At 45.4% G+C, this 24,800-nt stretch overlaps 1 protein-coding gene across 1 annotated transcript in view; it reads right to left on the bottom strand.

The window, feature by feature from the left end:
- The window catches only part of RIC8B (RIC8 guanine nucleotide exchange factor B), a 103,032-nt gene that overhangs the window by 32,711 nt on the left and 45,521 nt on the right, over nucleotides 1-24,800 (bottom strand). The window contains exons 5-6 of the mRNA XM_082254774.1: nucleotides 5,855-6,005; nucleotides 2,068-2,163 (exon numbers count right to left, since the gene is read on the bottom strand). Coding sequence (XP_082110900.1) covers nucleotides 2,068-2,163; nucleotides 5,855-6,005 — 247 coding nt within the window. The remainder of the gene's footprint in view (nucleotides 1-2,067; nucleotides 2,164-5,854; nucleotides 6,006-24,800) is intronic.

The raw sequence follows: 24,800 nt of genomic DNA, 5'->3' as shown, positions 1-24,800 counted from the left end.
AACCAATAATACACTCTACAATAAATGAAAAATTAGTAAAGATGAAGGGATTATCAAGTGAATGAAAGTCCCAATATCATCATCAAACAATGAATAGATAGGAGAGTCTCTAATGGATGACCATTCAAATACACTTGATCCACATCCACAAATTTTGTCTCTCCTATATGCTCTTATCGTTCTGCTACCATGTAAGTGCATTTGCTTTGTATTTAAATAAACCCGTTTAAGCATACTTCACTATATGAGCCTTCTTGTCCTTTACCACAACCTCTGAGGAATACGGAGTTGGCTGTGAGGATTTATCAGGTAGATATATGGTGGATGTTTCTGTCGGGTGCAGACACTTACTGGATGCTGGAGATTTACCCTTTATTCAACTTCTGCTTTTACTGACCTCCTATAACTAAGGGGTCTGTGCATTCCGGTAAGCATTTTTGTGCACACCGGGTGATCCTGTCTTGGTGGAGGGGTTGAAGATCAAGTGTATTTGAATGGTCATCCATTAGAGACTCTCCTATCCATTCATTGTTTGATGATGATTATCATTCACTTGATAATCACTTCATCTTTACTAATTTTTCATTTATTGTAGAGTGTATTATTGGTTACACCAGTTTGCACAATTGCACATTGTACATTTGCACTATTGTATATTTGCACATATTATCAATATTAATATTTTATATACTTATTCACCTTTATAGAGGTCACGGTGCAATTAATAGGTGAGCGCAGCACTGTTATACATCACAGTATAATTTTTTGAATTTCCCGTTTTCACGTTTTTGTTGCAGCTTCCATTTAGGTTTAAATACCTATCATTATATATATGTAAATATATATATATATATATATATATATATAATCCTTTTGCACACACATATATTCATATTCCATTTGGCACATTATTCGTTTATTTCATTTGAGTGGTTCTACTTGTTTTTTTCTGTTGCGCGGATACTATTGGTGCTTAACGCCAATATTTTCTATAGCCATATTGTATTGCATTTTCAGAAAATTAGCTGGAGATTGATAAAGATAGGCCATTTTTAACATTCAGTTACAATCTGACTTCTGTCGCAATTGTATACGCTATATATTTTTTAATTTGCTATCTTTTATCCCACAAACTAGAGTTGCCCTTTAACCCCCCCCTTCCACTAGCCCTTCTTGTCCATCTTTACCTCTGCTGCAGCCAGGGAGGTTTATGAACAGGTTCTTTTAACCTGCTTTCCTTGGTTGGAAGAGAAAGAGGGAGGGGATTGGGTTCACCAATGCAAGCCATACTATACTGTTTATACTGGTGATCTTTGAGAATTGGCATCACATGGCATAGAGCCAATTTGCTGTGCCTTTAAATGATACTCTTCCCTGTGAGAGTAGGAGCAGCAGCTTTGCGCAAGCTAGACATACAGGGACCATTTGGTGTTTAGTTACAAAGGTCTGACACTGTTGCACCTATGAACAGACTAGGTATATTAAAGTAGGTTGCTGATCAGTATACATTAAAGCCTCCACAGACCTCTGTAGCTGGATGTACTGTGAAGGGATTAGTTCTCAAAGTTAGAACTAAATTGAAGCACTTTTAAGGATTGTTCTAGGAAAATACTTTAAAGTAAATCTGTCCAGACTACGAACATTAAAGTGACTGTAAACGCAGAAGGTTTACCTTACCGCATTCTATGCAGAAAGGTAAAAAACCTGCAAACAGCTCCCCACCCCCACTAAATACACACCCAAGCCTGATCTTGATCTAGTGATGAGCAGGAGAGCAAAGGCTCAGCTCACCTCATTGGCCGGGGAGGGGAAAAAGATTTGTAAAAGCACTGGGAATGTTGCAGCAAATGAGTTTACAAGGGATTTTCTGTGTATTTAAGGGTGGTTAGCAGGTAAAAGCAGCCTCAGCTAGATTCAGGCAGGCCACATCCCCAAAATGTTTCACCTCACCCCTGGGTATGTGACAGGCATGTAACAGTTTCAGTTATGGTTCTATTGGAAAGTTAATCCTGGATTTTAGTCCTACAAGCACTTACATTCTAGGCAGGCAAAAGCTAGAGCGCTTACTTTTGCTTTGATGTATTTCCGGATACTTCTGTGCACCCTGCAACATTCTGTAAGCAAGCTAAGAACTGGTGTGAGACCTTCTCTGTAGCTGCAGCCCTAAAAGGAGATGAAGACAGGAAGAAAAGAAACCAATATTATGCAGACTAAATTTTTAATTTTAAAATTCCAGCTATTTTCAGTCGGTGCAAATTATCTACAGTGCCTTAAAAAAAAGTATTCATACCCCTTGAAAATTTTCCTCATTTTGTCATTTTACAAACGAAAAACGTAAATGGATTTTTTGGGGGATTTTATATGAGAGACCAACATAAAGTGGCACATAATTGTGAAGTGGAAGGAAAATAAATGGTTTTCAAATTTTTTTACAATATCTGCAAAGTGTGGCATGCAATTGTATTCAGCCCCCTTTACTCGGATAACCTCAACTACAATGTAGTGGAACCAATTGCCTTGAGAAGTCATCTAATTAGTAAATAGAGTCCACCTGTGTGTAATTTAATCTGAGTATAAATACAGCTGTTCTGTGAAGCTCTCAGAGGTTTGTTAGAAAATCTCAGTGAACAAACAGCACCATGAAGGCCACGGAATAAGGTTGTAGAGAGGTTTAAAGCAGGGTTAGGTTATAATAAAAAAAAAAAAAAAAAAAAAAGCGCTTTAACACCTCACGGAGCACTGTTCAATCCATCATCTGAAAAGAGAAAGAGTATGGCACAACTGCAAACCTACCAAGATATGGCCGTCCATGGCAAGAAAAAGCCATAAGTCCTGTTTGCTGTTTGCGAGAAGCCATGTGGGGGACACAGCAAACATGTGGAAAAAGGTGCTCTGGTCAAAGGAGACCAATATTGAACTTTTTAAATTAAAAGCAAAACACTATAAGTGTGGCAGAAAACCAAACACTGCACATCACACCCTCAACACACCATCCCCACCGTGAAAAATGGTGGTGGCAGCATCATGTTGTGGGGATTCTTTTCTTCAGCAGGGACAGGGAAGCTGGTCAGAGTTGGCAGGAAGATGGATGGAGCCAAATACAGGGCATTCTTAAAAGAAAAGACTTGAGACTGGAGCAGAGGTTTACCTTCCAACATGACATCGACCCTAATGATACAGCAAGAGCTACAATGGAATGTTTTAGATCAAATCATATTCATGTGTTAGAATGGCCCAGTCAAAGTCAAGACCTAAATCCAATTGAGAAGCTGTTCACAGATGCTCTCTATCCAATCTGACAGATTGAGCTACACTATATTACCAAAAGTTTTAGGACACCTGCCTTTACACGCACATGAACTTTAATGGCATCCCAGTCTTAGTCTGTAGGGTTCAACATTGAGTTGGCCCACCCTTTGCAGCTATAACAGATTCAACTCTTCAAGGAAGGCTGTCCACAAGGTTTAGGAGTGTGTTTGACCATTCTTCCAGAAGCGCATTTGAGAGGTCAGGCACTGATCAAGTTCCTCCACCCCAAACTCGCTCATCTATGTCTTTATGGACCTTGCTTTGTACATGGGTCCAAATCATTTGGTGAAGGAGGGATTATGGTGTGGTTTTTTTTTTCAGGGGTTGGGCTCTTTGTTCCAGTGAAGAGAACTCTTAAAGCATCAGCACACCAAGACATTTTGGATTATTTCATGCTCCCAACTGTATGGGAACAGTTTGAGGATGGCCTCCATAAAGACATGGATGAGAAAATTATGGGTGGAGGAACTTGACTGGTCTGGACAGAGTCCTGACCTCATTTGGGGTGGAGGAACTTGACTGGTCTGGACAGAGTCCTGACCTCAACCCGATAGAACACCTTTAGGATAAATTAAGACTGCGAGCCAGGCCTTCTTGTCCACATCAGTGCCTGAAGTCACAAATGCGCTTCTAGAAGAATGTTTAAATATTCCCATAGGCACACTCCTAAACCTTGTGGACAGCCTTCCCAGAGGAGTTGAAGCTGTTATAGCTGCAAAGGGTGGGCCAACTCAATATTGCTGCAATCAGAGCAAGAGCAATAATTCTAACAGACCTCCTGTAACTCCAAATTGGTAACCTGTAAAGGCTTGTAAAGCATCACTTATGGTGACTTTATAAGAAGTTTGGGATAAAAACCCCAAGCATTTATACTATGTGGATGCAACATCAATTCAATTCTGCATTTGAAGCCTGCTGCCTCTACACCGAGAGCTGAGTGATCAAAGATCAATTGCTCAGTTCTCGGTCTCCAAAGAGCCGGTAACAGTCATGGACTCTCTTCTCTGCCCCTCCACTGTTCACTGGATTGCATGGGTGAGTGACAGGCTCAGGAATCTGGTGGATCTCAATTAAGTCGTGATATTTTCCAGACGTTGGACCGGCAGATTGACATCAGCCAACAGTGGGCTTTAACCTGCTGCTGGCTGAATACAGGTTGCAGGAGTGCAGAACCCCAGGAGGAGTAGGGCCAAAAGAGCTTTGGCCCTACTTCAATGCAGCTGTCGCCATTGTATGGGTTTGTGCAATTTTAAAGCATGACAGGTTTGGTATCAATTTACTTGGCGTAAAAAAAAAACGTGGTTGTGTTTGTTCACTAAAATTCAATAAACTATTTTTCCTGAAAATTTGCATTTAATGAACCGCTTTTGCAAATATTATGACAAAAAAAAAAAAATTGTAAAAAACACCCAACATTTTATTTTCTATGGCCTGCTGTTGCTTAACATTTGGGGGTTCTAAAATGAGCAGATTTTTACGATTGTGACATATGAAACATTTCAGAACTGACCAGGGCTTTAAGTGGTTAAAATAAATAAAAATTAAATCAAACACTGAAAAAAACACAGGAATGGGGGGTGGATCATTAAGAGCCGGTTCACACTGGGGCGACTTGTCAGGCGACCTGGTCTCCTGACAAGTCGCCTGCCATAGATTAGCACAGGACCCGTTCTAAAAGGAGCGACACAAGTCGCTCCGACTTAGAAAAAGGGTCCTGTACTACTTTGGGGCGACCTGGAGCGACCTGCATTGACTTCAATAATATGAAGTCTGTGCATGCCGCTCCGAGGTCACGGTGCGCGCTGTGCACCACGACTTCACAGGTCGCCCCGGCAAGTCGGGTCGCTCCTATGTGAACTGGCTCTTAATCCACACCAGATTAAAGTTATGCCAATCATTTCTTTTATTTACAAACCCAGTTGTCCTCTAAGAGTCGGTTCACACTGGGGCGGCACGACTCTGTACTACTTTGGGGGCGACTTGTGCATTCCCATGCACCATGACTTCGGAGCGACTTGCATGGACTTCACATAATGGAAGTCTATGCAAGTCGCTCCGAGGTCGCCCCGAAGTAGTACAGGACCCTTTTTCTAAGTCGGAGCGACTTGTGTTGCTCCTATTAGAACGGGTCCTGTAGCAGTCAATGGACCGCGAGGGAGCGCGACTTGTCAGTCTGACAAGTCGCCTGACAAGTCGCGCTAGTGTGAATCGAGGCTAAAGCATCAGCTTACACATTAAATCATAGCTAAAACTTTCTATCCTTAACGGTGAAGAATGCTGCCATCTTAGCCTCTGCATGATCTGCAATTGTCATGATGCTGCACATGCAATCAGTTAGGACACCAGCCACTTGATGGCTTGACAGTTGGTTGAGAGCCAACACAACCACCCTCAGAACTAGCCATTATTCAAGGCTTGCTCTTGAATATAACAATTTTGGAAAACAGATGGTGGGTTTAGTCCCACTTTAATGTGTGTAGATCTAAAGAATTAATAGGTAAACTCAGAAAAGGAGAAGCCAAACTTTCCGTAACAAGTCCAATACCTTATCTATTCTCTTCTCCATAAAATTCAGAATGAGATGAATTGCCTCCATGTCTGGCTCATTGTTGTTTGCAGACATTTCTTGTCCAGATGAGGGGATGAGAACATCCAGGCAGGAGACTGGAACATTGCTCAACAAGTTGATAGTATTGCTGTAAAAAATAAAAAAAATAAAAAAAAAGTAATTTGAATCCATGATTTTGCAACAGTCCATTTATTTAAGACAGTGTCCTTGATAAGCCTTTTGATAGGGACCAGTGTTGGCCACATGACCTGCCATAGACAGTCAAATTGTATTAAAAAGGCTTTATTAGTTTAATGAGCTAGAAGTTAAGTAATGCACCATGGCTTCTTGCTGTTGGGTGAGTATTCTATTACCCTACCACAGTATTGTCTACCTACACAATTAACACCTTTGAGCTTGGTCAGCTGTAAAGTAAAATCAGAAAGGAATTGTTTAGTAAGCAGCGCTGATCCACATACCTAACTGAATTTGCTCAATCAAAAAATAGCGTAAATCATATAACATGTGTAACAAACTAATAGAAAACACCATAAACATCATAAATGTGCAATATATGATAATTGACAAAGTTCTAAATTCAAAAATAAAGTGCAATACAAAATATAAAGTGACAGATGAGGTGAACCAAACTATGAGAAAGAATAAAGTCTAAAAACAATCGGTTACGTGTCACCACAATTGAAAAAATAAAGCTCAAGCTCAAAATTGATTTCAAAGCTGTGTGCGATATCCTCGAACACATGTGGTATCCAAACGTTAAAAGCATGTCCGCCCGCAGTGCAGCACCTCAAGTGAATCCGTCACCTCCCTTACTAAATATCACTCACCAGAGCCCCAGGCTGGTCAGATTATCAACCAGCATACATGCCACAAAGTATCCAGAGAACGAGGTCTCCATTTCTCTCAATAGTCAGGCTCCCATCTGCTTTCCCCTTATTTAAACCACAGTGCCCAGTGCCAGAGACATGGAAGAGAAGAAGACAGCTCCCATCCTGTGAATCGTAAAAACTGGCTTTTATTTAACACAAATGATACACTCACGTTACGAGTATCCTCCCGACACTAGGGTATACCGCAGAAAGTTGTAGCTAGTTCGTCTTTGGTCTCTCCACAGAGAGTAGGATATAGCTTGTGCGGTGGTGTCAGCGTCCTTGCCCCGCCCTACGCGTTTCATCATGTGACGTCCTCACTGAGCGGCAGGTCGTGACATGTGAGTGTATCATTTGTGTTTTAATAAAAAGCCTGTTTTTAGGATTCATGCAATGGGAGCTTTCTTCCATTTCTCTTCCATTTCTCTGGCACCGAGCGCTGAGACTGTGTTTGCTGGATACTTTGTGGCGCATGTGCTGGTTTAGAATCGGACCAGCCTGGGGCTCTGGTGAGTGATATTTAGTGAGAGCGGTGACTGGTTCATTTGAGGTGCTGCACTGCAGGCGGACATGCTTTTAGCATTTGGATATCACATGTGTTCGAGGAGATCACACAACTTTTAAAGAAATTTTGTGCTTGAACTTTATTTTTTCTTAATTGTGATGACAAACAGATTTTTTTTCTTTTTTATGCTGTCACTTCTGGACTTTATTCTTTAATATACTTTGGTTCACTTGCCATCAGTCACTTTATTTTTTGCACTTAGCACTTTGTGTCAATTATCACATATTGCACATTTACGGTGTTTTATTAGTTTGTTACATATATGTTATATCATTTACACTTTGATTGAGTACAGTCAGTTAGGTATGTGGATCAGTGCTGCTCAATAAACAATTCCTTTCTGATTTATTAATTGGTCCCAATTAATTAGGGTAGCAGCGGTCCATTATACTGAGATTCTAGATTTTTTTTTATTTCTTTCTGTGACGCTGTTACCCTAATAGATAGTAAAGTGAAATTAAACTGTTCATTTTTATTTTAAGTGAACCTGTAGTTTGCCTATGCAAAACAAGCAAAAATATATTTGGCTTCCCCTGCACAGCAGTATATCCACTCACATTTGCTTGCTCCATCACTTCTGTTTGGCCACTAGGACAGGTAAGAGTGTCCTATGAAGTTTCAAACTGACTTGTTAAGGATCATGTGGCAGCTCTCGGCCCCATGTGTCAGCACTGGGCCTGTCACAAGGCACCTAACATTCTCACATGGTGAGGGAAAAGTTAGTCACATGCTCCACCACACCAGACACCAGAAGTGCCAAGTGTTTAACTTCAATCCCAGCAGCCAAATGAAGTGGCAAAGGAGGGAGGGAAAGGCAAGCATATGCTGCTGGGATGATAGTAAGTTACTTTGCCCTGCATGAGTAATAAAGGCTAATTTTAACCTGGTCAGGGATAAAACCTTATACTTGTTCTGTGTCATGTTAATATGAAATTTTGCATCAGATTATTTTGTTTATATGCAGCGAGGAGGATGGGCCCTTGGCTCCTTGTTCATATTTTCCACGTTCTCCTTAAATGTGGTGTTGTAAAAAGTCCATTGTTCACAGAGCTCAACTTAAAGTGGGTGTAAAAGACTTTAAAGACTTTAACCTATAGGTAAGCCTATATTAAGGCTTACCTACAGGTGCTATAAATATCTCCTAAACTTGCGCCGTTTAGGAGATATTTGCATTGCATGCAGCCGATGACGTCATTGGCGCATGCGCTCTGAAGGAACGGCCACCCGTGCCGTTCTTTCAAAGCCCAGTGCCATGAACGGCGGCTCCCGCGCGCATGCGCGGGAGTGATATTATGGTGCCTCCGGCCACTCAGATGGCAGGAGGATGCGAACCAGGAAGCAGGACAGCCGGACATGTCAGCCATCCTGTCGCTAAGCAGACGGCACTGCGGGGGCTTGGTTTTAAGGTAAGTATTTCATAATGAGCTAGCACGCAGTGCAGCATACTAGCTCATTATGCCTTTGTCTTTACAGGTTTTTTTTTTTTTTTTCATTTTTTTGGGGGGAGTTTACTTCCTCTTTAAGCTAAAATGTACACTAGCAAGTGCCTGAACCGCAGCAGTGAGTTGTTGCTGGGTACAGCTCCATGCAGGTCTGAAAAAGTTCAGGGAAAACAGATCGTGCTTTGAGAATCCTGTGTCAAATATGACATAATTTGAAAAACAAAGATTAAAAACAGTGGTAGAGGACTGCGCCGACTTTGGACTTCATAAACTACAGTGGACCAACACAAGCAGATGACATGGCTCCCCAAATTATCACTGACTGTGGAAAATGTTGCATTTCATTTGGATATCAAGGTCCCAGAGTCTGGATGAAGAGTGGAGAGGCACAGAATCCAAGCTGCATGAGGTCCAGTGTGAAGTTTTGAAGTTTCCACAGCCAGGGAAGATTTGGAGAGCCATGAAATCTGCTGGTGTTGGTCCACTATGTTTTATCAAGTCCAAAGTCAGCATAGCCCACTACCAGGAAATTCTAGGGCACTTCACGCTTCCTTCTGCTGACCAGCTTTAGGGAGATGTTGATTTCATTTTCCAGCTGGACTTGGCACCTGCCAACATGGACAAAAAGTACCAACACCTGATTTCATGATCATAGTATCACTGCGCTTGAGTGGCCAACAAACTCGCTTGACCTAAACGCCATAGAGAATCTGTGAGGTATTGTCAGGAGGAAGATGAGGAACAATAGATCCAACAATGCAGATTAGCGGAAAGCCACTATCAAAGCAACCTGGGCTTCCATAACAAATTAGCAGAGCCACAGGCTGATCACCTCCATGCCACGCCTCATTGATGCAGCAATTAATGCAAAAGGAGTCCTGACCATGTATTGAGTTATTGAGTGCATACTACACTGTACATGGATATACTTTTCAGTAAGCCAACATTTCTGTATTAAAAATCAAATCAAAAATTAAAAGTAAAGAAATGCTTGAAATATATCACTGTGTGTAACGCATCTGTAAAATAGGAGTTTCACTTTTTGAATTGAATTAGTAAGATAAATGAACATTTTGATGATATCATAATTAGGAGATGAACCTGTGAGAGAGCTATAGTTATATTGTATCTCACATACACACACACATTATATATATATATATATATATATCACATACACACACACTATATATATATATATATATATATATATATACATACACACACACACACTATATATATATATATATATATATATATATAAAAATATATACACACACACACACACACACACACACCCTTAAAAAGTATTTATACCCCTTGACATTTTCCATTTTGTCATGTTACAACCAAAAACGCAAATGTATTTTATGTGATAGCAACACAAAGCGGCACATAATTGTGAAGAGAAGGAAAATTATAAAGGGTTTTCAAAATTTTTTACAAATAAATATCTGAAAACCGTAGCTTGTGTTTTTATTCAGCCCCCCGAACCAATTGTAAAACCACGTTTCGCTGCAAATACAGCTACAAGTATTTTTGGGTTTGTCTCTACCAGATTCGCACATCTAGGAGAGGAAAATTGTTGCCCATTCTTTGCAAAATAGCTCAAGCTCTGTCAGATTAGATGGAAAGCATTTGAACAGCATTTTTCAAGTCTTGCCACAGATTCTCAATTGAATTTAGGTCTGGACTTTGACTGGGCCATTCTAACCCATGAATATGCTTTGATCTAAACCATTCTATTGTAGCTCTGGCTGTATGTTTACGGTCGTTGTCCTGCTGGAAGGTGTACCTCTGCCTCAGTCTCAAGTCTTTTGCGGACTAACAGGTTTTCTTCTAAGATTGTCCTGTATTTGACTCCATCCATCTTCTCATCAACTCTGACCAGCTTCCCTGTCCCTGCAGAAGAGTGTTTGCTGTGTCCCCCACATGACTTCTCACAAGCTGCAAAGGGGACTTCTTATGGCTTTTTCATCAATGGCTTTTTTCTTGCCACTCTTCCATAAAGTCCAGATTTTTGCAGTGCATGACTTAGGGCTCTTTCAGACGGCCGATCCGCTAATGTTATCCGCTGCGGGACTTTTTTTTTTTCACGGAGCGGATGACACTTGTGTCATCCGCTCCGTGTGTCCGCATATCATCCCATCTGTTTGCGGATGATATGCGGACATAATGTAAGTCTATGGGCATTGCGGATGTCAGCGGATGACACCGCTGACATCCGATTTTCCTTCCTTTCCGTTTTTTACACGGAGGAAAAATAGGGTTCTGTTCCGTTCCAAAAAACGGAACAGAACTGAAAGGAAGAAAAGCGGATGTCAGCGGATGGTATTCCGCTGACATCCGCAATGCCATGGACTTACATTACATAGGATGATTTGCGGACAAGCGGAGCGGCTGTGTGAAAGAGCCCTAACAGTTCTCCTGTGGACAGATTATCCCACCTGAGCTGTGATTCTCTGCGGCTCCTCCAGTTACCATGGACCTCTTCGCTTTTGTGTCCTTGCCTGGCCTGTCAGTGTAGGTGGACAGCCAGATCTTGGAAAGAGTAGGGCACAACTGCAAACCTACCATTTTCAGATGATCGATTAAACAGTGCTCCCTGAGATGTTTAAAGCAGGGTTATGTTATAAAAAAAAATATCCCAAGCTTTGAACTTCTACACAACTTTATCCCTGACCTGTCTGGTGTGTCCCTTGCCTTCAGGATGCTGTTTGTTAACAAAGGTTCTCTAACAAACTTCTGAGTGCTTCAACTGAACAGCTGTATTAATACGGAGATTAAATTTACACACAGGTGGACTCCTTTTACTAATTAGGTGACTTCTGAAGGCAATTGGTTCCACTAAATTGTAGTTAGGGGTATAAGAGTTAGGTCCCTTTCACACGGGTGGACCGTTCAGACCCACCTGTCAGTTTTTTTGGAGGATCTAAATGGTCACCCCATGCATCTCTATGGGGCATCGGATGTCAGCGGAGACATGTCCGCTGACATCCGATCCGATCCGTCAAATCTGGACGGATGGAAACCCTATTTTCCATCCGTCCAGCGGATCGGATCGGAACGGACAGACGGTCCGTTCCCATCCGATTCCCCCATAGAGATGCATGGGGACCTGACAGCTGTGTCTCCGCACACAGCGCGGAGAATAGCTGTCATCCTCCTACTCAGTGGGGGATCGGCGGACAACATGTGTGAAAGAGCCCTAAGCATAAAGGGGGCTGAATACAAATGCACACTACTTTTCAAATACAAAAATTTACCGTTTATAAATTTTCCTTCCGCTTCAAAATTATGTGCCACTTTGTGTTGGTCTATCACATAAAATCCCAAAAAAATACATTTATGTTTTTTGGTTGTAAAATGACAAAATGTGGAACATTTCAAGGGGTAGGAATACTTTTTCAAGGCACTGTATAGGATGCTGCTGCTGCTTACAAGCCCTAGCCAAAGTTTTCACCCCTAAATTACATTTGTTGCATCAATGCCCCTGAACAATGCAGTTCCCGGCCAGTGTGAATTGGTGACATTGTGTGTCAGTTTTTTTTGTGGAGTACAAGTGTATGAAATTCGCTTTATACCAGAGACTGAGCCTGTGATCCAAGGACTCCACAATGCAACCTGCATTCTTCAGCTTGGATGTATGTACCAATAAGTCTCTTCTCTCCCCCAGTGATCATCAATCACTTAGACATGGCAGCCACCCCCTCAGTACCCCCACTCCTTCCATCATGCTGTGTTTTACATTAACAATGGGAAAAGCCCAGAAATAGCTATGTGGGAATAAAGAGAAGTGTTACTCCAAGATGCTCCACATACCGTAGCTTAAAGGATAAGAAGAAAAAAAAAAAAACACCTACACACACTTTGCATTTTACCTGCACTTGCAGGGCTCCTTATACGGTCAGTGTAAGCTGTACCTGTACATTTTACGAGCAGGCAGTTTCAGACTGACAGGAAGAATCAATGAACTACCACAGCACTCAACAGCACCATGGTAGTTCATTGAGCTGCAAGGGATGTTGGTACTTGTAGTTTTCACATTCAGACCTATGACTGAATGATGCAGTCAGGTGGGTGGAGCCCTGGTGACAGCGAGCAGGGGAGAAGATTCCCCACCTGCTGTGACAAGTGATTAGGGGGTGGGTGCGGGCTCCGGTGCTACAGCAACCTGTTACAGCCTTAAAATGGTGTAACAATATGAATATATATATATATATATATATATATATATATATATATATATATATATATATATATATATATATATATATATATATATATATATATACACACACACACATACACACACACATACACACACACACACAGTATATATTATGGGAACATCCCACATCCTGCTACATTTCTCATGCTGCATAGGTGCAGGTTTTTCAGGGTCAGCGTCTCAACAGGCTGAAGCTTAAGGCTTCCCAGCACCTAGCATTTGCTAAAGGAGTTTACGTTACCCACCCCCAATTACTTACCTGATCCAGCGCTGTGCCTGAGTGTAGGAGCACTGCTTTCTTCACAGGACTCAGGCAGCAACTGCTGCCAATCAAATCTTGAGGGAGAAGGGGTGGGGCCAAGCCATGCAGTTCTTATAGACACATGCAGTTTGGCTTGGGAATCAAGCCTGCACACTCCCCCATAGCAACTAGCTTGCACGTGGGAGGAGAAACCAAGGGTGCCAATGGGGGAACCTTGTAGAGCGGGTTTTGCGGGGGGCACTCTATACAGATATGGACTGGGTAACGTGTTAGGAACCAAAGAATGCCACATCGCTTGATGGAAATGAAAAATGATCAACTTACAGAGAGCTGAATTCAAAGACACCCGAAAATCAAAACAAAACAAGATGCAGCAGGCTAGTCCGTTTTGCTGAAATTCTATTGTAGAAACTCAAAATGGTGCTCAGTAGTTTGTATGGCCCCCATGTGCTTGTATACATGCCTAACAATTTCAGGGCATGCTCCTAATGAGACTATAGTTGGTGTACTGGGGTAGTTTCTCCCAGATCTGGACCAGGGCATCACTGAGCTCCTGAACAGACTGAGGTGCAACCTGGCAGCGTCAGATGGACTGAAACAAAATGTCCCAGAGGTGTTATTAGATTTAGGTCAGGCGAGCGTGGGGCCATTCAATGGTATCAATTCCTTCATCCTCCACGAACTTGCTGCATACTCTCGCCACATGAGGCCGGGCATTGTCATGCACCAGGAGGAAAGCAGGACCCACTGTACCAACGTAGGGTCTGACAATAGGTCCAAGGATTTCATCCCCATACCTACTGGCAGTCAAGGTCTCATTGTCAAGCAATGGTGTGGCTTATACCTGCACGTAGAGGCCAAATCATAGCAGTAACATGCAGAGCTCCCTCTACGGTTTGTTTAAATCTCTATATTTAATGAATCACAATGTTAAAGCATAGTCACTTATTTTCATATTGTATTTCAGTCATTTCTAGCCTACTCCAGAACAATCTTGGTTTGTAATGTTCATTTGGCAATTCCCACACATTTACAGGCTTTAAAACTGCCCGTCTTCTGAACTACAGAGTTTCTGAGAGGAAGAGTTTCAGTAGGCGGAGTCTGCACAGAAATCCCTGCTGACAGGCAGCAAGGCATCATGGGATAGGAACGTAAATGGCAAAGAAGCATGCAGGGAATCCAAAGCGGAAGTTCTAAAACGTATGCTGTGACCATAGATCAGGGATCCTCAAACTACGGCCCTCCAGCTGTTGTGGAACTACACATCCATGAGGCATTGACATTCACAGACTTGACTAGGCATGATGGGAATTGTAGTTCCTGAACTAAAGATTCTTTAAATAAGCAACCAGTCGTTTGCAGGCATGTGATGATAGACAGTGTCCCTTCCCTGATCCCCAGAAAGCAGAAAAAAAGGGGAACCTGGACAGGAGCAGCATTTACTGGAATCGATCTGCTGTATCTTCCTCCTGCAGCAGCTATAAAACGGCTACTCCTCTGCTCCCTCCTGCTGGTATTCAGCTGCTGCAGGAGGAAAATACAAGGTGCTGGTTCCAGTAAATACTGTCCTTCCTGTCCAGGTTCCTCTTCCTTCTGCTGCCTGGCCCCCTTTGTAATCCCTTGGTCTGTGCCCTAGTTTTACTCCTGCATTGTCACCCTGTCACATGTCCCTTGTGGTATGCTTCAAGAATGTGACAACACTAGGAAGTCAACTGACAGCACTGAGCTGCAGCTGATGCAAGTAGACATGATATGGCTGAAAGCAGGAGGAGGAGACATGAATCACAGAAATGTAAAGAGGATATAAAAGCCAAATGTAAAAATCCCACAGGTGATTGTTTACTACAGTGATTAAGCTAACTAAATGTTACTCAGTTAGGCTCGGTTCACACTGGGGCGACCGGTCAGGCAACTTAGTCCCCTGACAAGCCGCACCCCATTCAGTCGCTTAAGTCACTCAGACTTAGAAAAAGGTTCCTGCACTACTTGGGGGCAATGCGACCCGCATTGACTGCTGTTAAAGAAGTAGTTTGCAAGTTGCAATGAAGTCGCGTTGTGTGGCGCGAATTTGAAGCTGTACCAGTGTGAACCAAGACAGGGTTTTGATTAGCCATAAATAGGCAGTCTTATTTCAGTGGATATAAAAGCAGTTACTGTATGCTATGATTACTTTTAAAGACCTATAAATCTAACATGTCAAAGAAATGGGGGCTTCCTTCAAGTGGTTGTAAAGCCTCAAGTTTTCACCTTAATGCATTCTATGCATTAAGGTGAAAAACCTGTGCTGCTGCCCCCCCCCCCCTTCCCTAAACCTCTCCCTTTTTCTTACCTGAGCCTGATCCAATCCAGCAATGTGCACGAGCGCAGCAGCTCCAGCCGCGGTCTCTCTCCTCATTGGAAAGATAGATAGCAGCAGGAGCCATTGGTTTTCCGAGGCTGCCACTGCTATCAGAGGCGCTGTCGCATCATTACCCCGCACAACTCGAATGCTCAAGCACGGCACTTAAAGCAGGGTGACCAGAGGATCAAAATTAGCCACTATACAACGCTTCCTGACACCTGTTGCTCCCCGTACGAGAGAGTCATCCCGAGGCAATATGGCGCCTACGGACTTCACAAGGAATGGCTCTGCTCCCAATGCTGACTGCACTGTAGGACTATCACTTGTCTCCGAGCCTCAGCTGTCCTCTTAACTTCCTCCTTCTCTGAGCTCCCTGCAGTGTTCAGGGAGGACCATTCTCCCAGCCCTGCACCAGAAAGACAGCATTCACTTGCTCCTGCAGCTGCCTCCATCTCACAAGAGCCATGCTCTGCACTATCGCCTGCAAAGAGGTCTGCCATCTTACGTTCTCTCCCTACTCAAAAGGGACATGGAAAATGGAAACAATTGCTACCCGTCTGGAAACATCTATCCGTGGTGACATACACAAGGTGAAACAGTCTGTATCTGTCCTGGAATGTAAGGTCCTGCAAAGTATCGCATCTTTAGAGGAAAACATGCTTCCGCTACCAACATAAATTCTCCCGTATTTGCCTCCAGCATGATGAGCTCGAAAACCGCCACAGGAGAAAAAATATGAAACTACGCAGTATCCCTGAGGAGATAGGGACTGCTGATTTAAAAGCCACCGTCACGACGATTTTCAATGATCTATTGGGGAAGACTGCTTCTTCCCCCCATTGAAATGGACAGAGTCCACAGGGTTAACATGCCAGGCCTGCGGGGGGAAGGAAAAACGGAATTTTTGTAAAATCTTACCTGTAAAATTCCTTTCTCTGAGTCCTCCGACAGTCCCCGCCTCTTCATATTCGTCACATATGGGGTATTAGACTTTGCTCCGAAGGAGTAGCTAGGCAACAGAATATGTTAACATCAAAGCTTTTAACATATCCCACCCTCAAGGGGTGGTCCCCTCAGTCAATACCCTCCTACTTCCTGCAACCATATCTCAGTTTCAGTGGAATAGCAGTAGAGTATACAACCAAACCCCAAAAGAGGGGCGGGGGCGGCGACTGTCGGAGGACTCAGAGAAAGGAATTTTACAGGTAAGATTTTACAAAAATTCCGTTTTCTCTTACGTCCTCCGACAGTCGCCGCCTCTTCATATTCGTCACATATGGGGACGTCCCAAAGCAGTGCAAACATGAGGGGTGGGAAACGCATCCACGCCGAAAGGCAACGCAGTCTCCGCATCAAAGAAAGGAACCTTACCAAAGGAAGGAAACCAGCTGGGCTACAGGAAAAACAAGTGCTCAACAGGAGCAACAACCCAGGAAAAGACAAATAACCAAGGGATACAAAAAACTTATCCCAACAGCCAGAGGTCCCCAACAAGGGACCCTAGGGCAGGGCTTGACAAATTTTCCTGAAATCTAGGAGCCAGCTAAAAAAGTTAGGAGCCAGTTTTTTTTTTTTTTTAAACTAACAACCAAGCTTTATTTAATAAAACGGATACTAAATTTACACATAAATACGACTAGAACCCCACTCTCCTCTAGCGCAATTGGATGAAAACAGACTGTCTGTCTCTTTCCATCCGATGCCATCTGATCCGATCCACGGGATGGATAGAAAATAGAACCACCATCCGTCTGCTTTTGGCGGACAGGATCAGATGGCGGCAGATTACTGCTCCATAGAGGAGAATGAAGGGTCCGATCAGGTCTGCCTGAAAAACTGACAGGCGGACCTGATCAGACAGCCCGTGTGAAAGGGGCCTTCGGCTGTGGCATGGCGATGAGAAAAAAAAAAAAAAAAAGATTAATATATATATATATATATATATATATATATATATATATATATATATATATATATATAAAAAATTTTTTTATAATAATAATTGGAAAAAATATATATATTTTTTTAATAATTAAAAAAAAAAAAAGAAAAAAATATTATTTAGTTTTTACATTAAAAAAATAAATTTAAATTAATAATAAATAACCACACTCCCTGTCAAAGGTAACTAACTGGACAGGGAGATGGTAATGCATTGTGAACAAACAGTGGAAACAGTAATTACAACAGTCATTACTCCCGGCCACCACAAGAGGGCGCCAGTTCCCCATTGGAAGCCTCATCTCAAGTAGGCCGAAAAGCCGGGGCCTCAATTTTCGGACGGCCCGGAAGTCCGTGCACTCCGTGCGCGGAAGTCCATACAAAAATGACAGGACACCCTCTGCAGGGCACCCCCAGGCGCCAGGTCGCTAATTCTAGTCGCAAATGCGACCTGGCGCCCGGGTTTTGTCGAGGCCTGCCCTAGGGAATTGCCGCACTAAGAACCTTGCGGCCAAAGGAAGCATCCGCCGATGCCTGAACATCTACTTTGTAGAATTTTGTGAAAGTGTGCACGGCCGACCAGGTCGCCGCCTTACACACCTGGGCTACAGAAGCCCCATGACGACAGGCCCAAGACGTACTCAGAGATCTAGTAGAGTGCGCCTTCACAGGCAGAGGGGGGACCTTCCCCTGCAAAGCATAGGCCTGTTCAATGGTCTGCCTGATCCATTTGGCGATGGTAGAGGCCGACGCCGCCATGCCCTTCCGAGGACCCTCTGGAAGAACAAACAAGGAGTCCGTCTTTCGAAAAGACTTAGTCGATTTAAGGTAAACCCTTATCGCCCGAACAACATCCAAAGAATGTAATCTCACCTCCTTTGGATGTTTAGGCTTCGCGCACAGCGAAGGCAAGACAATATCCTCATTAAGATGGAATTCCGAAACTCGCTTCGGAAGAAAAGAAGGATTAGGTCGCAAGACCACCTTATCCAAATGAACAACCAGATACGGAGACTTGCAGGACAAAGCCGCCAGCTCCGACACTCTGCGAGCCGAAGTGATCGCAACCAAAAAGGCGACCTTTTTGGACAACATAGACAACGAGATCTCCCTGATCTGTTCAAAAGGAGCACGTTGTAACACAGATAGAACGAGATTCAAGTCCCAAGGGGGCAGAGGATCCCTCCTAGGAGGAACCAGATGCCGCACTCCCTGAACAAAAGTGCCAACCAAGGAGTTGGAAGCCACGGGACGTTGAAACAGAACGGCCAGCGCTGACACCTGACCCTTTATCGTAGCCAGCGCCAAACGCTGATCGACACCCGTTTGAAGGAAGGACAGCACTCGGGAAACCGAGTACGTGCGGGGTGAAAACCCCCTGGACTCACACCAGGCAAAATAGGCCTTCCAAGTACGGTAATAAACCTTCCCCGAGGAAGACTTCCTCGCGTTGATCAAGGTATGAACGACCTCTGGGGAGAGACCCTTCTCCTTCAGGACCTCGGTCTCAACAGCCAGGCCGTCAAAGCCAGCGACTGTAAAGCAGGATGGAATATTGGTCCTTGAGACAGGAGATCGTCTCGAAGAGGCAGACGCCACGGGGCGTCGACCGCCAGATTCACGAGGTCTGCGTACCAGGACCGGCGAGGCCAGTCCGGTGCCACAAGAATCACCGTGCTGCGTTCCGAGTGTAACCTGCGAAGGAACCTGGACAGCAACTGAATCGGTGGAAACGCGTACATCAGCCTGTACTGATGCCACAGGGCCACTAACGCGTCCGACGCGTCTGCCAGAGGGTCGCGCGTCCTTGCCACGAACCTTGTTGTTGAGACGAGACGCGAACAGGTCCACATCTGGAAGACCCCACTTCGCGCACAACATCTGGAAGACAGCCGGGTGGAGAGACCATTCCCCCTGATCCAGGGTCTGGCGACTCAGATAGTCCGCCTGCCAGTTCTCCACCCCCGGAATGTGAACCGCCGTTATCGCCGGGACATGAGTCTCGGCCCAAGACAGAATGTCGGCCACTTCTCGAGCCGCTCGGGCACTCCTGGTGCCCCCTTGGTGGTTGATGTAGGCCACCGCCGTGGCATTGTCGGTCTGCACACGAACCGGGCAGCCCTGCAGCCGATCCGTCCAGCGATGGAGACAGAGATTTATCGCACGCAATTCCAGAATGTTGATCGGAAGGGAGGACTCCCCCTCCGACCAAGTCCCCTGGGCGGACAGAACGCCCAGAACGCCACCCCAGCCCGACAGGCTGGCATCCGTGGTGATTACCGTCCACAAGATAGGACGAAACGACTTGCCCCCGGACACCATCGGGGACTGGAGCCACCACAGAAGGTCCCTTCTGGTGCGATGACTCAACGAGATTTGAAGATCCAGAGATTGAGGTCGCCCATCCCACATGGACAGGATCTCCGCTTGGAGACCCCGCGTGTGAAACTGGGCGAAGGGAATCGCCTCGAAGGCCGAGACCATCAATCCCAGACATCTCATGCACGTCCGCAGAGACGAGCGCGGAACGTCCCTGAGGGACCCGACTTCCTCCTGAAGAGTTCTGAGTTTGTCTTCCGGCAGGAAGACCTTCGCCTGCACCGAGTCCAGAATCATTCCCAGGTAGGAAAGACGAACCGACGGACTCAGTGTCGACTTTGGAAAATTTATCGTCCAACCAAACTCCTGCAGAGTTTGCATCGTGACAGACAGGTCCTTCTCCAGACCCTGGCTGGTCGCAGACCGAACCAGAATGTCGTCCAGATACCCCAGGACAGAAATGCCCTGGGCCCTCAATAATGCCAGAACCGGTGCAAGCACCTTGGTGAAGACCCGCGGAGCCGAGGCGAGACCAAAAGGCAACGCCACGAACTGGTAGTGATCCTCCGCAATGGCAAATCGAAGGTACCTCTGGTGACCCTCGAAAATGGGGATGTGAAGATACGCATCCTTCAAATCGATGGAGGCCATGAATTCCCCCGGAACCAGGGCAGCCACCACCGACCGCAGGGATTCCATGCGGAACTTGCGAACCCGCACAGAGCGGTTCAGAGCCTTCAAGTCCAGAATTGGACGAACCTTGCCCTCCTTTCTGGGCACGGTGAACAGATTGGAATAAAACCCCCAAAATCTGTCCCGATGAGGCACCGGAACTACCACTCCCTGAGCCCTCAGGTCCCACACCGCCAGGTGCAGGTCCCGTAAACGCTCTGGAGACAGTTGAAGATTTGAGGGAAAAAATCTGCTCTCCGGCCGAGAGAGAAACTCGATCTTGTAACCAGATCGAACGATCTCCTGAACCCATCTGTCCCGCACGCGGGCCAACCAGGGCTGAAGAAAACCGAGCAAGCGTCCCCCCACCCCAAAACTGGGTGAGGGCGCCCCTTCAGGCCGCACTGTTATGGGCTGCGGATCCGGATTGACCGGACTTCTGTTTCCCAGACCAGGGCTTCTTCTGAGAGCCTTGACCTTTGAACGGTTTGCCCTTGTAGTGCGACCGAAAGGCACGAAAGGACCCCTGAGGGGGCCGAAAATTAGCATGCTTCTTCCCAGAAGCCCCCTTAGCCTTGGGGAAATGGGGCAAGAGAGTGCTCTTACCTCCGGTGATCCCCTTAATCAACACATCCAAGGACTCCCCAAAAAGGCGAGACCCATCATAAGGCAGATTGGCTAAGGTCTTACGTGAAGACTGGTCCACCGACCAACATTTCAACCAAACCAGGCGACGAGACAACACAGCCACGCTGTGCACACGTGCAGCCAACGGGACTAGGTCCAAGTCCGCATCACACAGATACATGACACCCTGGTGGATTTGATCCACCATATCCAGGGTCGCCGGCGAGGCCGAATCGGCCACTAGGACGCGCCTAAGCATCTGCGTCCCAACTTGCGACCGCCTGGGCCGCCATGAGAGAGGCAAACAGAGCCTTAAGCATAGAACCCGTAACAGAATAAGTATGACGGGCAAGAGACTCCAATCTCCTATCCGTGGCATCAGGGAACACAGGGGAATCCTCTGCAGGAATCGCAGTGGATTTGTTCAAAACCGCAATTGCGTGATCCACTGGGGGTGGCACACACCACCTTTCATCAGTGGAAGGCGAGAAAGGATAACGCAGCTTGAACCTACTTAGTACAGCAAAAGGCTTGCGCAGATTGCGCCATTGTTCCTTAACAGCGCGCTGAAAATCATCATTGCAGGGAAAAACCTGCGGCGTCCTGCGTTTTCTCTGCGTCCCATAAGCCGCCAAGGCAGCGGGGGGACACACTTCATCCTGCAAACGCAGCGTTTGTTTTATGGAAGCAATCAATTCATCCATGATTGCAAGCTCTTCAGGCGAGCCAGGGGGAGAATTATCAACCCCTTCAACTTCAGCCTCCACCTCGGACCCTACTAGATCCAGGGAGGAGCGGGACCCCGATAAGGAGGCCCCCGCCATAACAGCCCCATCACCTTCACCCTCAGAATCAGAGGAAAGAGAAACTCTGGGTCTCTTAGTAGATTGAGCAGCCACCAGCATCTGCACCTGAGCAGCAAGGCCAGCCACAATAGTGGCTAAATCCCCCCCTGGGGGGGGAAACAGCGGTCCCCTGGCTTTCCACCAAGGCGGTAGGAAATTTGCCCTCCTGAGAATCCATTGCCCCTATTACAAATGCCGGATAATAAAGGGTTAACTGCCCCTTTAACAAGCGCGGCGAGCGTAGCCCACCGCACCACACACAAGTACAATGAGACCCCCACAGGGACAATAAAACTGACACAGGCAATGGATAGGAAGGATATAACCTGAGGAGACCCTCGCCGCTGCTGCTGCCTCGATCGGTGTTCCTGGAGAAGAGGAAGTGATGCTGCCAGGGCGCTCTATGAAAGCCTATGGGAGGCTACAAGAAAATGGCCGCCATGCATGTAGAACATGCGGCCGGAGCGAGTGTAGGCAAAATGACGCCGTTTGGTGCCGAAACCGCCGCTCCACAGTACAGTAATGCACACATGTCATCCATGTATAAAAAAACATGTTAGATCGCCGCAGCGATCGCTGTATAGTGCCCAAACATGCCCAAAACATGCCCCACAGCACACAGCTTCTCACACTGACAAGGCTGACACACACAGTGTCACACAGCTCCCCCCCCCTTGCAGCCCACAGCATGCAGCCAAGTGATAGGGAGACAAACAGTGTGAACAGAGGCAGGTTACACAGTCCCAGACTGACACCCCCCCAGACAGACAGGTCCCCACATAGATACACTTACCTCACAATGGCGTGGGGGACCCGCACAGGCGAACAAGCCGCTGCACATGAGGCAGGGAGAGTCGCATACAAGACGCACAGAATGGGGGTTAAGAAACCGCACATCGTCCAGTGAGGTAGCCACCTCACCAATCATCCCTGCACCGAACAGGGATGGGTCGTTCACTGTGCCAGGAGCGTTACCTGGCTGAACGCTCGATGGCAGGCTGGGAAGCCACTGACCCACGACCTGCGACCAGGGGGATCAGCCAGAGACCCAGCCCGCATGATCCTCTTCATCCGAAGAACTAACTAACGCTGACAAAAAGAACAGCTAAGTAAAGGTAGAGAGAAAACTCAAACAAAAATCAAAAAAGAAGAAAGAGTCTGGGGCACAAAGCCCCAGCACAGAGAGAGCCAGCCACTCCTGACAAGCTAGACATTGAAACTGAGATATGGTTGCAGGAAGTAGGAGGGTATTGACTGAGGGGACCACCCCTTGAGGGTGGGATATGTTAAAAGCTTTGATGTTAACATATTCTGTTGCCTAGCTACTCCTTCGGAGCAAAGTCTAATACCCCATATGTGACGAATATGAAGAGGCGGCGACTGTCGGAGGACGTAAGAGAAAGAGTCTCTTAACCCAGGGATGTTCTCTGCCAGCTGCTTTTTTATAACCTCAAAGAAGGGATCATGCGCAGGGCCTGGAAATAGAGGTCCTTTCCAATTCAAACGGGATTACTGTGCACCTTCTCCCTGACTTGTCCCGATGGACCCTCTTTATGCAATGCCAAATACGGCCCCTGTTGGAGAAGATCTGTAAGAGTGTGGTGGATCATATGTTTGGGGCTACCCCTTCAGCCTTCCTATTCATCTCAAAGTTTCTCTCCATGACCTGGAGCAGTTAACATACTTGTTTGTCTTTCTGGGATGTGCCACCTTTTGATATCCCGGACTGGTTGATGGTCGACTTACCACCTACTCCCAGACCTCTACCCCAACGGATATGTCGCACGCCATCCTCTAGAAACAGATTTCATCCACCTTCCAATGGTCCTCTCTCCAGAGAACTTGGATAACAAGCTTGACCAAGGACCTGTGACTGTTTTGATCTATGCCTTAGGGCACTAAGGTACCTTCCCATAGCTGTTTCAGTTTTGTGAAGGGTATGGTTCTCCTCCTTGCCTTGATCATACAGTATCTCACAAAAGTGAGTACACCCCTCACATTTTTGGAAATATTTTATTACATCTTTTAATGTGACAACACTGAAGAAATTACACTTTGCTACAATGTACAATAGTGAGTGTACAGCTTGTATAACAGTGTAAATTTGCTGTCCCTCAAAATAACTCAGCACACAGCCATTAAGGTCTAAACTGCTGGCAACAAAAGTAAAATGTCCAAATTGGGCCAAATTAGCCATTTTCCCTCCTGTGGCTTGTTAGTTAGTGTTACAAGGTCTCAGGTGTGAATGGGGAGCAGGTGTGTTAAATTTGGTGTTCTCGCTCTTACTTTCTTATACTTGTCACTGGAAGTTTAACATGGTACCTCATGGTGAAGAACGCTCTGAGGATCTGAAAAAAATAATTGTTGCTCTACATAAAGATGGCCTAGGCTATAAGAAGATTGCAAAGACCTAGAAACTGAGCTGCAGCATGGTGACCCAGACCATACAGCGGTTTAACAGGACAGGTTCCACTCAGAACAGGCCTCGCCATGGTCGACCAAAGAATTGAAGTTGTGTTGCGAAATCAGATAGCAGCACTCTGAGCGCTAGAAAAAAAGTATAATAAAGTGCCACATCCCAAATAAACTAGAAAAATGTTTGGATAGGTCAGGCAAGGACTTTAACGGCACCAGGGTAGTTTTTAATAAAATAAACAATCTATTAATGAATTATTTAAAAACCATCAGACATGGTACATGGGCCCCAAAAAGTGGAGGCATCAAACTGATAATGCAATATAAAACAGAATAAACAATAATGTGATTATTGTATAGATAATTTCCATAATACATCACATCAGAAGGATC

Source organism: Pelophylax lessonae, assembly GCF_965119305.1.
Source record: "Pelophylax lessonae genome assembly, chromosome: 4".
Taxonomy (NCBI): Eukaryota; Metazoa; Chordata; class Amphibia; order Anura; family Ranidae; genus Pelophylax; species Pelophylax lessonae.
This window is presented reverse-complemented; position numbering and strand designations above follow the sequence as displayed.